Source organism: Prionailurus viverrinus, unplaced genomic scaffold (genome assembly GCF_022837055.1).
Source record: "Prionailurus viverrinus isolate Anna unplaced genomic scaffold, UM_Priviv_1.0 scaffold_42, whole genome shotgun sequence".
Taxonomy (NCBI): domain Eukaryota; kingdom Metazoa; phylum Chordata; class Mammalia; order Carnivora; family Felidae; genus Prionailurus; species Prionailurus viverrinus.
The window spans coordinates 3846226-3859380 of NW_025927609.1; the positions used below are offsets into that span (position 1 = coordinate 3846226).

The 13155-nt window shown below is 50.0% G+C and overlaps 1 protein-coding gene across 3 annotated transcripts in view; it reads right to left on the minus strand.

The window, feature by feature from the left end:
- The window catches only part of ABCG1 (ATP binding cassette subfamily G member 1), a 76159-nt gene extending 63494 nt beyond the window's left edge, over positions 1-12665 (minus strand). For 2 of the 3 annotated variants that reach the window (XM_047846875.1, XM_047846874.1), the window contains exon 1: positions 772-919. In XM_047846875.1, coding sequence (XP_047702831.1) covers positions 772-813 — 42 coding nt within the window. In that variant the 5' untranslated portion in view covers positions 814-919. Of the gene's footprint in view, positions 1-771; positions 920-12617 lie in introns of those variants that run through there. The other variant, XM_047846876.1, reaches the window with a different exon arrangement.
- Between the last annotated feature and the right edge of the window lie 490 nt (positions 12666-13155).

The window sequence follows — 13155 nt, forward strand, 5'->3', positions numbered from 1 at the left end:
AGTTTCTGGAGCTCGTATAAAGGAGCAAAAGCAGACTTTGGGCCACCAATGGGAACAGCACTTGCTGTCACTGGGTCCAGCGCTGAATCTGCCGGCACCCGGTGGTCCCCCTACGGAGCTGGCACCCTCGGGAACGGGAGATCCGCGTCCCTGTCCCCACCCTGGGCTCTCTCCAGGGTGCAGAGAAGGTGGCCTGAAGGTATCCGGCTCGCCCCTGGGCTGCCTCCCCGGAATCCGCCACCCCCTCCCGAGCACGTCCGGGAGAGGCTGTAACTGCGGAGCGCGGGGGGCAGCGCAGGCTTTGGCTCTCAGGGAGCAGCCTCCTCTTTTGTTCCCCCAGACCGTGCCAGGCACTCCGGAGGGTGGCGTGGGAAGTGCGGGCTCCCCGCGTCCGGGCCGCGCGCGCGCCGGCAGGGAGGGAGGGACCCCCCCCCCCTTCCCTCGGGCCCAGGCTGCCACCCAGCTCAGTGCGCTCAGGAACCCAGGCCCCACGCCCCTAGCCAGAGGGGACCCAGACGAGGCCATCTGTGCACTGGTGGGGCTGCCCGGCCGCCTCCCGCACACTCCTGGCCCCTCCGCCTGCCCCGCGTCCCCTGCCGGTGCGGGGAGCATCCCGAGGCGTCAGGTGGCCGGGGCTGGGGGCAATGGGAACCGGGCTTCTCCCCGGGGACTCAGGGGCGGGTGTCAGGGTGAGGGTGCGGGGCTTTGTGCGTTTCTCGCTCTCCTGGAAAACAGAAGCAAGCCCCGGAGGCGAAGGATGCCCTCACTCACCATGGCGGTGCCGACCGAGAAAGCGGCCATCAGACAGGCCATGCCCCGGGGGCGGCGGGCACGGGCGGCGGCGGCGGCGGCAGCGGCGGCGGGCACGGGCGGCGGGCACGAGGCTGCGCTCGCTCCAGGCTGGGCCGCTGCGCCCCGCGCCGGCTCGGGCTTCTGCTGCCGCTGGGGCTCCGGCCCCGCCCGCCGCGCCGGCCCCGCCCTCGCCCCGCCCACGCCCCGCGATTGGCCGGCGCGCGGGGCGGGGCGGGGCCGGCAGGTGCGCGTGCTCTTGTTTTGCTCCTGCGGAGGGCGGCGGGCCCGCCGGCTGAAGTCCCCCGCTCTCCCCGGCGCCCCGCGCCCCCGCCTGGCCGGCATCGCGGTCCCTCCCCAGCCCCGGAGCCCCCGGGGTCCGGAAACTCGCGGGGGCTGGGCCGGCGGCCCCGGGCGTCCAACTGACAGCCGGGGTCTCCCTCCAGGACCGCCGCCTCCGAGCCTGCGCGGCTATGTGGATGGGGCCCGAGGGGGGGTCAGGAAGGAGGGTAGAGGGACAGGGCGTCTTTTCTTTTCCGTTTTCACTGTTGAGCACCTTTCTGCCAGGTAGGAGCGTGAGGACTGGAGAAGAAGAGATGGCCGGTCCACTGCCCTCCGCACTACAGCTCCGTATCTGGGGTGACACCCCCCTCCTCCTCCACACACTGAGACGATGCAAATTCTCATTCCTGGTGCACTGTTGTGGCCAGATGCAGAACTACTCTTTGGTTAACAAGGGGACGCCGGGTGAAGGTGCCCAGGCCTCTGTCCTCGCCCCCGCCCATCGGCCGCACCCCAATAAAAAAAAGACACGGCTTGTTGCCGGCGCCTGGCTCAGTACGGCCCACAGCTGTGTTCAGGTAACTGCGTACGGAATGGAACTCCAGGCACCCTCTCATTTGGCCCCAGACTGGAATATCAGATGGCCTGGCGTCTGCTAAAGCCCTTATTATATATAAGTGGGTCCATTTCCTGGTAACCATGGTGACAAGACATTCTTACTCCCAGTCTCCGAGGCTAATGCTTTTGTTCAGCGGTTTGCATGTTGGGTCCGCAGGTAGGAACGCATTTTTTCTCACCCCAGCACACCTGGCTCACCCGTCCCCCGACACCTCAAAGGAGCCAAGTCCCCATCTTTCTCCTCACCTAGAAAGAAGTCAGGGCTTCTCCTGCCAGGCAGGTGGACTTCACACCCAGGGGTCTGACGACCATGGCCAAATTCTCCTCTCAGATCAAAGGAGGAAAGGGCGCTACAATATACGAGTTCAAGGGGAGTGCGGCCCTGCTTTTGTCCGAATAGTGTCGCTTGAAGGTGGACGCATGACCTCGATTCTACCTTTGGCCAAGACGAAGGAATCCTGACCACGGTATTTTCAGGGGCCACTGTGCACGGCGGGCCCAGCAGGCTGTGTGGTGCCTTAAACGTAGTGAACGAGGAAGCCAAAAAACTCCCAAGTGTTCTGGAAAGAGGATTCAAATCCACAAACCTCCTGGGGAGAGATGAGGCCAAAAGGCAGAGACAAAGGGGCTTGGCTTCTGGGGCCCAGGGTGGCTGACCAGCCCTGCAGCCCAGCACCTGCTCTGGGGCAGATGGGACAGCATGTAGGAGCTGAGTATGAAGCCAGAGAGGGAGGACAGCGGGAAAGCGGGGCCTTGTTGGCGTGACTCGAGCTGCCGGCTTTCCCATTGCAGGTGCTGAAAGGGTCCTCACTTCTACATCTGCACACTGGGTAATTAGACTCTCAGCCACACGGGAACTAGGGCATGTCAAGCACTTCCCACCACACATGGCCCCTGGCAAGCAATCCAAGCCCAATCCTCTGGTGCCAAAGCAGGGAATATGCAAACAGCAGACTAAGTCAGATCTGTGATGTCTGTCTCAGGACTCTAGGTTGTAAGTAACAGAAACTCAACCCCAACTGGGCTATGTTAAAGGTAATGCGTTGTCCTAGGTTCTTGATCTCTAGCTCTTTCCATGCCTCCACCGTCCCTCTGCTGACCTCCCCCCCCTCCCCAGCAACGCTGTCTCTGCCCAGCCCACCCAGCAGCTTCAGGCTTGCACGCGCCAAACATCGATTAGCCCAGTCAAACAGGCCACAGAGGAGAGCAGGGGAACCGTGCAGAAAGGTTAGGACACGGGCGCTTCACCGAGGCCATTTTGGAGCACTCTGAGCGGACGTGTGTGCGCCACGCAGGCAAACACAAGAGAAGCTTGTCACAAGACTGGCCAGTCCAGAGCCCAAACCCAGTAGGAATTTCTGCTAAGACACCACTGACAGGCGGGCCGGGCCGAGCTTGAGAACCTCCCGTGGAGAGGCACTCACCCAGCATGAGGCCCTTGCGACACTAGGTAGCTGTCATTGCCAGCAATGTCATTGCCAACATGTGCCCAACTGGACTCCCAGTCACCCTGGGTGATCCGTGATCCACGGTCACAGAGCCAGCCCTCCTCCCCACGGTAGACCCTAAGTTGTTCGATCAAGGCCCTGTATTTCTCTCCAGGCCTTTGCCTAGAGACGGAAAGTCCCTGGGCCCCCCATCGTTGCTTCTTGGACCATGCCCCTTCTTCCCGCTTACCTTCCCCTGTGTGGGTTCCATTTACCCAGTGTCCCTCATGAAGCTTGGGGTAAACCACTGACTGCCTATTCAAAGTACTCCCTCCTCTCACTGGGAAGCCAGTGTTCCCAGGCTCCACTCAGACCACCAATAAGGACAAGCTTCCCTGGGGCAGAACCAGCTCCCTGATATCCTGGGGACATGCAGGCCAGTGGACTCAATCACCAGGGACTGAATTCACTTTCTTTATAATTACGTACTCACAGTTGCCTGGTTGGCCTGTTATCCCCCAAATTCCATTTTAAAGGCTGTCCGATTTATCTCTGCAAGATGGCCAGCCACTAAGGCTGGGAGATGGGGGGGTGGGGGCACCCTGAGGACTTGGTCTTGGGTGCAAGTGTTCTGCCCTTGGTGTCCAGTGAAGGGAGGGATGGGTAGGTCAGACATCCAGACGGGCTCGTAACGGGACTGCGGACTGACACAGGTGAACGTCTGCAGGAAGCCGGCCGCAAGGGGTGAGGCTGGCTTAGCCTCTTGGACTGCCCCACCCCTGCAGGTCCCCAACACAAGATGCCTCCAGAGCAATCTTTGGGGACATCCCATGGCTTCCCAGCCTCCCCACTCCCAGCTGCCGAGGAAGACATCTAATGAACATATTCTCTATTAATACGGTCTTTTTCATATTTTGGCGATTTGGTTTCCAGCAATTTTGACCTTGAACCTTCTTTGCTTACAGGGTGGCTGGCTCTGAACTGATCTAAGCGGACTCTATCGGCTGCTTTTCTTCTGCTCAACAACAGAGCTACACCAACCTCAACTTCGTTTTCCAGAACCTATGACTTTAGCCCCACCCCTTGCCCCGCCTTAGCAGACACGCAGAGATTGCCTGCTCTCCGCATCGGAACACGGGGTACAAAACAGAGAAAACCCTGCCCTATAGTGTGGTCAGGCGGTAGTCACGGTGGAAAGCTGAAGTTCTTATCCAGATTGGGTATGTTTGTAACTTCTCCCGTGAACTCACCATACTTCAGGGATCTTTCTTTACCTAAGCTGCGCAGCACTTGCTGTGTGGTTTACAGCATCCCCTCCGGGGTGCAAAAGTGCCTGTCCTGCCCATCTTCCAGCATAAGAACCTCTCTCTCATTTCACACACCACCATTTCATGGAGGAAAACACAAAACCTCACGGGTGTCCCTGCCCAGTCTCCAGCGCCCCTTCCACTACACGTGTCTCTGCACAGTGACAACGTGCCGGCTAATGGGACTTCTTTCCCCGAAGCCTCAAGGAAACTGGGTTTAGGAGGGGACGGTGGAGAGAGGTGTTTGCTAGCTTTTCTTGCTACAACCCAGAGCTCTGACTCTGAAGGTGAACGTTTTCAGACAAGGAAAAGCAAATATAGCCAGCAGGAAAGGGGCTTGTCACTCCTCCTGGACTCCTGGCTCATGGTGGGGGGGGGGGACGTGGTGGGGACCCCTGGGCTGGGCCAGCGGGGTGAATCCCACCCGTGTTGTATCCCAGACCTACGACCTCGCAGCAGGTGCTAGAGACCTACCTGGGGTCGTGGCCCATGCCTTGTTGGCTTTTCTGATCCTTTCTCTGTCATGTTAGCAGAGAATTAGGGCCATTGGGCCCTTTCTGTCTCTGTTTGCATGACAGCCAATGCCTCCACTTTAAAATAGGAAGAGAGAGAAAGAGGGAAAGTACAAAGCTGAGGGAGTGAGATAGAATGAGAAAGAGAGAGAAGGCGGGAGGGGTGGGGAGGGGAGTTAGAAAGAATATTAAGAGGTTGGAGCAGGTGCAGAGGAAAACCATGTCCCAGCCCTTGTGGGCAGAGATGGGAAATAGCAGAAGACATATGCGGTGTGTCAGGGAGGGCAGCCTAGGCTGGACCTGCGTAGCAAACTCTATAAGCTGCTTCATTCTAAAGAAACATTGTTTTCATCTCCATGGTTTGCTGGGTTCCTGTTTTGCTGGCCCTCCCGCCTCTTGCCACGTTCCGTCTCCAGTCCTGCATTGCACCCCTGGCCCAGTCCCCAAGGGGGCCTCTCTCTCCTCACCCTGCTGGTGGGGGGGGGGGCAGAAGAGGGACTGCAGGTGCACGCAGGGTGGAGGGAGGGAGAGGGGGGCCGCCAGAAGATGGAACGATGAGGTCAATGAGGGATGCTTGTAGGAAAAGAAAAATGCAAGTAAATATTCACAAACTAAATTAGGAAGTAGTAAGTGTTGCAGATTATTCCTGTTTTCCTCCATTAGCACAGAATAGAGAGTGGCAGGAAAGTTCTAGGAAAACAATCTCCACAAATGAAGAAAGAGAAAATAACATCTGGCGATGAGATGACCTCCAAAGCTGAAGATCAGGGCAGAAGTCTCAGAGACAGACACAGGAAAACTCCTGGAGGCCTCCTCCCACACATAAATAAAACCTTCCCCTGAGCCCTTTGAGCTTTCCAGTTGGGAAATAACCAGTAACCCGTGGAGTGCACCCCACTTTTCCTCTGTGGACCTGCCCTCCCTCGATCAATCCTAGAACGCCACCCCCCCCCCCCCCCCCCCCCGAGAACCAGTCAGAACGTTCCATCCCTCGGGCCACTGCATTTTTTCTGGAGAGGATTTGCGAGCCCCATGGAGCCATCAGAGTTGTCCCGGGGACTCGCCAGGGCCCTGAGAAGAGAGTCGACCTCCCCACATGGCGGCCATCTTCCCTGCCTGCACGGCAGGACCCGCTGGGCACCTTGAACAGGTCCGTGCCTCTCGGCACCTCCCTGACCGCAGCTGTGAAGAGAGTGACAGCTGTGTCCACCTCATAGGATCATTTGGGAGGATTAAATGAGTCAAATTTTTGATAATCACGTCTGACTCATAGTGTGTGTCTTATAAATAAATGTTGGTCATCCTCATTAAGAGACCCAGCACTTTCCCTCTGACCTTGAACTAGTACGAATTAGGTTTCAGTCATTTGAAGCCTGAAAATCCTGATTAGGACACACAGTCTGCTAAAAGTCAGGGCCCCTAAGCCAGTCTATGGAGGAGATCTCACAACGAGTTTATAGGTCAACCTCATAACCCTTTATTGCCTTAGCCTCTGTTCACCCAGGCACGTGCCTTATCTCCCCCAGGAGGTCATAAATCCCAATGCTTCTGGAATGTTTCTTTGCCTCCAAAATCATGCTGGCATCTAGCCAGAGTAGGTGCTTGATAAAAATCATGAGTTATGTTGAACAACCTCTAATGTTTTGGAAGGTGCTCTAACAGGCATTGTCCCATGTGACACTCAGTACATCCCCTCAAGGTAAGAAGGCAGATGCCCTCACTGGAACACACTAGGAACTGACACTCCAGCCCCAAGTACAGGGCAGACCACATTTTGTTTTTCTCAGCGGTCAAATAATCTGCCCCTGGTCCCTGGAAGGCAAGGCCTCCATACTGTGCCAGCTCCAGTACAGACCTACTCTCCTTGCTCCAAAGACCACAGGTGGAGTCCAGTGTGCTCTTTGCCCTGAAGTCCTCTTGCCTCCCCGAGACACCTGAGCTCTCCTGTGATCCGCAAACCCCACCTGTCCCCTCCCCAGCCAGGGGATGTTTTTCCTGAGCCGCCTCCCTCTCTCTTCCACTCACCCCCCCCTCCCACTCCCCAGGAAGACTTGGGCAATCACCTACTTGAACCTGGGCTTTTGGAAGCAAAAATTTGGTTGGGGAGATTATTTTCTGCATGGCTGGAAACTTCTGGGCAGGCCCCTGCAACTCACAAGTCCCCAAGGCAAGAGAGAAACAATTTAATTAAAAAGATTTGGCTACTTTTTAAGGGAAGGGAGGGAAAAATAGCTAAAGCAAGGAAATTAGCTTCCGAAATTATCTCAGTAAATGATCCTGCCTTGGAAACACAGTGATGCAGGTTCCGTGAGGTTTGGAAACCCCGGGTCTCCGGACTCTTGCTGAGTACTGTTCGCACTTGAGCACCACACCTCTTTCAAACAGGGAGAGAGATCTGAAGAAGTGCGCGTTCAATGTGTTAAAAGTCACAGGCACGCTAGTGGGGGTGGGGATGGGGCAGATGTGCTTTTCTCTATTCCCCCCACCGAAGCACGGCTAAAATCTCTGGACATTGGATCCCCCCAAGGAAGGCAGCTATGCTCAGCACTATACCACCAATGCACACCTTAGGGGACCCAAGGAACCACACTGGCTAAGGTCCCCGGGTTTTCTTTGTGACTCATAAATCCCAAACACTCATTTGAAGAAACCAACAACCTGGAAATGCTAATGGGCACAAACAAGCAAAAAAAAAAAAAAAAAGCCCCCCACCCCAAACAGCCAAAAGAACAGAAAAGGGGCACCCTAGAAATATAGACATTTTTTCGGCAATTACTGCTCTACTCCAGTCAAATACCACATGATAAAATGTGGCCCCATCCCGCCTACACCAATAAAGATGAGTGGTGAGCCTAATTTCCGCCCTCCTCAGGCCATAATGGAGCACCAGAACCTGTCCCCATCCTTGGTCAACATGGTGGCAGAGAAGACCATAAACGGAGGCTGGAATCCGTCCGCACCAGGCAGTAATGAGGAGCCTCCCCTTTCCTCACTGGGACGGTGGCAGAGGAGATCCAGTAGAGTCAGGACCTTCACCACCGCCCAGTGTCAACAAGAACTCTACACTCTCCCCAAACCATGGTGCCAGTGGAGATCAGGTGGGGAGCATAATGAGGTCCCCTATCTCTCCCAGCCGGGGAGGTATGGGTGGAAGCCAAGAGGGGATCCAAACTCCAATCCTTCCCAGCAGTAATGAGGAGCTCCTCCCTTGGAGGTCAACAGAGACTGAGCAGGAAACCTGGACTTCTACCCTCATCTGGCGGTAACGAGGCAGTGCCCTCCCACTTCTCCTAACGTCGTGATATCAGAGGAAGCCAACTTAAACAGAAAGCTTAAATAAGATCTAAAGTTTCATTACATAATATCAAAAATATTTAGGTTTCCATCAAAAATCTCATTATCCAAGAACCAAGAAAATCACAATTCAAATTAAAAAAAGCAGTCACTGGATGCTAACATCAAGATGACAAAAAATACCATGGTTACCTGACAAAATTTAAAAGCAACCTTCATCAAAATGCTTCAGTGAACAATTGTGACAACACTTGAAGCAAATGAAGACAGAAAGTCTCAGCAAAGAAATAGAAGATATAAAGAAAATGAAATGGAAATTTTAGAACTGAAAAATACGATACCTAAAATGCAAAACTCAGCAGATGGGCCCAACAGCAGAATGGAGAGAGAAAGGAAAGAATCAACGAACTGGACAATAGAATGACAGGAATTATCCAGTCTGGACAACAGGGAGAAAATGGACTATACGTGAGCAGAGGCTGAGGGCTCTATGGGACCCTAACAGAAGATCTAACAGAATACCTATAGTCTCAGAAGGGTGTTTGGAGGTTGGAAATACTCAAAGAAATAATGGCTAAAAACTTCCAGATTTGGCAAAAGACAGAAACCTCCAGATTCAAAAGATTCAAGAAGTTAAGTAATTCCAAATAGGATAAATCCAAATAAATCTACAATAAGACATGCCATAGTCAAACTTCTGATACTGAAGACAGTGAGGGAGACATGACATCTTACCTGGAAAGAAAAAGCAATTCAAATTACAGCAGATTTCTTATTGAAAACAACAGTGGTTGGAAAGAATTGGCACAACATTTTTCACTCGTGGAAAGAAAAGAACTATCAACCCAGACTCTTATATCCAGAAAAAAAATCCAGGAATGAAAGGGAAATCAAGACAAATTTAAGAAAATGTGTTACAAGTACACATACCCTAAAAAAACGGCTGAAGGAAATTCTCCAAAACATAAAGAAAATGGTAAAAGAAGGAAGTTTTGTACATCCAAAAAGAGAAAGAACACTTTAAGTAAAAATATGAGTAAACAAAATAAACTTTTCCTTCCACTCTTGAGTTTTTCAAATTGTATCTGATGGTTAAAGCAAAAGTTGTAGTATTGTTTGATGTGCTTCTACATGTGTGTAAAGTAAATATTTAAGACAATTACATTATAAACAAAGGAGGGTGAGGAGGTATAAGGGGAGGCAAGATCTCTACATGATAACTCCAACTTATAAAACCATGACACTAAAAGACTGATGTCATGTAATGTAATACCTAGAGAAACCACTAAAAAAGTAATACAAAGAGATGCTTTCAAAACAGAGAAGTCAGAAAGCAATTAAAAAAAAAATATGTTCAAGTGACTCCTAGGAAGGCAGAAAAAAGAAAACAGGAAAATGAAAAACATAGAACATGGAAAATAAAAAATAAAATACATACTTAAGCCCAACATGTCAATACTTACATTACATGTCAATACTTACAGGGGCACCTGGGTGGCTCAGTCATTTAAGCCTCCGACTTTAGCTCAAGTCATGATCTCACGGTTTGTGAGTTTGAGCCTGCTTCAGATTCTGTGTCTGTCTCTATCTCTGCCCCTTCCCTGCTGGCTCTCTGTCTCTGTCTCTCTCAAAATAAACATTCAAAATTTTTTTTAACTGTAAATTACCCAAACAACAGAACTACAAGGTATGTGAAGCAAAATCTGATAGAACTGAAAGAAGAAATAGATAAATTCACAATTACAGCCGGAGACTTAATCGCCTCTCTCAACAACCACTAGAACAACTAGACAGAAAAATCAGCAAGGATACAGAACTCAATAGCACCACTGAGCAACAGGATCCAATCAGTATTTATAGAACGCTCCAGCCAACAATGGGAGAATGCACATTCTTCTCAAATGTTCATGGAACATGTACCAACATAGATCTTATCCTTCTAAAACAAACCTCAACACATTCAAAAGAACTGAAATTATGCAGAGTGTGTTCTTTGACCCAAATGGAATCAAACTAGAAATCAATAATAAAAAGATAATAGGAAAATCTCCAACACTTGGAATTGAAACAGTTCACTTCTAAATAATCCGTGAGTCTAAGAGGGGATCCTAAGGGCAAATGAAATACAGTTAACTGAATAAAAATGAAAGTACCTGTATCAAAGTACACATGTGAGGACTACATCGGTGTGGAGTGGAAATGTATAGTGCTAACAGCATATTTTAAAGTTAAAATTTCCTCATTAAAAATGAAGAAAGATCTCAAATCCATAATGTAAACTCTTACCTCAAGAATGTAGAAAAAGAAGAGAAAAATAAACCAAAGTATAGGGAATCATAAAGATATGAGCAGAAATCAATGAAATTAAAAATGGAAGAATAAAGAAAATCAATGAAACACGATCATTTAGAAATGATCAGTAAAACTGAAAAACCTCCAGCAAGACTGACAAAGAAGAAACACAGAAGACACAAATTACCAATATTAAAGACAAGGCAGGGGACATCAATACAGATCCTACAGACATCTGGAAGACCGTAAGGCAACAATACAGACAACTCTGCACAATAAATTTGACAATTTAGATGAAATGAGTGAATTCCTCAAAAAAGACATAGGTTATTTGAATAGCCCTATAACTATTTAGGAAATTGAACTCATCATTTTAAAACTCAAAAAGAGGAAAGAAGGAGGTAAGCAAGGAAGGAAGGAAGAGAGAAAGAGAGAAGGAACTCTCCAGGCCCAGACAGCTTCCTTGGAGAGTTCTACCAAATGTTTGAAGAATTCACACCAATTCTATACAATCTCCTCCAGAAATAGAAAAGGAGGGAACTCTTCCCAATTCATTTTATTTAACTAGTATTACCCTCGTATCAGACAAAGTATTAAAAAAAGAAAAACTACAGACCAAAATCCCTCATAAATATAGATGCAAAAACCATTAACAAAATATTAGCGAACAATTCAACAATATACATTTAAAATGATACACTATGTCCAAGTGGGGTTTATCCCAAGCATGCAACTCTGGTTCAATATATGAACACCATATTATAGTACACCATATGAACAGACTAAAGAAGAAAAATCATACAATCGTGCCAGTTGATGTGGAAAAAGCCCTTGACAAAGTTGAACACCTATTCATGGTTTAAAAAAAAAACACTCAGAGAAATAGAAATAGAAGGCCATCGCCTCAACTTCTAGCAATTGCACTCCTGGACATTTGTCCCAGAGAATGAAAACTTACATTCCCACAAAAATTAGCAAGAAATGTTTACACAGTTCTATCTGTGATAGCCAAAACCTACAAACAACCCAGATGTCTGTCAATAGGTAAATAGTTAAACTGTCGCCCGTCTATAATATGGATCGCTACTCAGCAATAAAAACCAAAGAACTATTCAATACCCAACAACCTGGATGGATCTCTAGAGAATTCTCCTGGAAAAAGCCAGTCCTAAGAGGTTATACATTGTATAATTCCATTTATGTGACATTCTTGAAATGGCAAAATTACACAAATGGGGAACAGGTTTGTGGTTGTCAAGAGTTAGGGAGGGGATTGAGTGGAAAGAAAGAGAATGGAGCTATAGAAGGGGGGGCGATGAGGGACCCTTGTGTGGATGGCATTCTGTATCTGGACTCTATCAGTGTCAGTATCCGGGATGTGATGTTGTACTGCAATTTTGCAAGACGTTACCATGGAGGGAGCCAGGTAAAGGGCACATAGGGTCTCTCTTTGTCCTTTCTTACAACTCCATGGGAGCCTGCAATTAACTCAAAATTCAAAGACTAATTTTTTTTTTTTAAGTCACAGGACAGTCCTGAGTGAGGCCACTCCAGATGAGGTGGCCTTAGACCACCCTATGGCAGAAAATAGACGTCGCATGGAGCATGGGGAGTGAGGAGGTAGGTGGTAGAGTTTTAGGGATGAATAGGGAGAGGACACGGAACCAGAGAGCACTGGGTCACTCAGGACCACACGGTGGGCTGCCGGGCAACGAAGCATTTATGACCGTTCTTTGTCAACTGTGAAGGTGAGAAGGTGAGGAGGGATGGGACAATGTTCTTCCTCCTTCCTAGAAATTGTGTGTGTGCGTGCACAGGCACCCAGGCACCTGCAGGGACAGTGATGGGTAGGATGCCAGCCCCATCATTAGCCATCTGTGGTGCTGAGCCGGTCTTAACGTCTCAAAGCCTCAGTCTTCATCAGCAAAATGGGAATATCAAGAGCACCACCGTGGCAGTTGGATAAGGTGGGGTAGTTACAGTGCCTGGGAGCTGAGAAGAGGGAAGAGTGGGTAGCTCGTGTGCCTCTAATATTGTCTTCCAGGTCCTCAGACCATGACCTTCTCCCACCCTCCCCCACTGTTGTCATTACTCACCATCCTCCCAAATGGCTTACTCTTCTCTTCTTCCTGTGATGAACAGTTCTGTGTGGGAAAAATGGGTGCATAAATGTACAAAGCAACTCCTGGCTCAGAGTGACATTTCAATATCAAATGTTAAGGCGTCAGTATGGTAGTCAAAGGTGAAAACTTCTAGTTATAAGATAAGGAAGTCCTGGAGGATGTAACGTACGTAGGGCACGGTGAACATTACCGTATTGTGTCTTTGAGAACCGCTAAGAGAATAAATCTGAAATTTTTTTTAATGTTTATTCATTTTTGAAAGACAGAGAGACACAGCACAAGCAGGGGTGGTGCAGAGAGAGAGGGAGACACAGACTCCCAAGCAGGCTCCAGGCTCCGAGCTGTCGGCACAGAGCCCGACGCGGGGCTCGAACCCACGAACCGGGAGATCATGACCTGAGCCGAAGTCGGACGCTTAACGGACGGAACCACCCAGGCGCCCCACTAAGAGAATAAATCTTAAAAGTTCTCCTCACAGGAAAAAACTCGTAACTATGCGAGGTGATGGGTG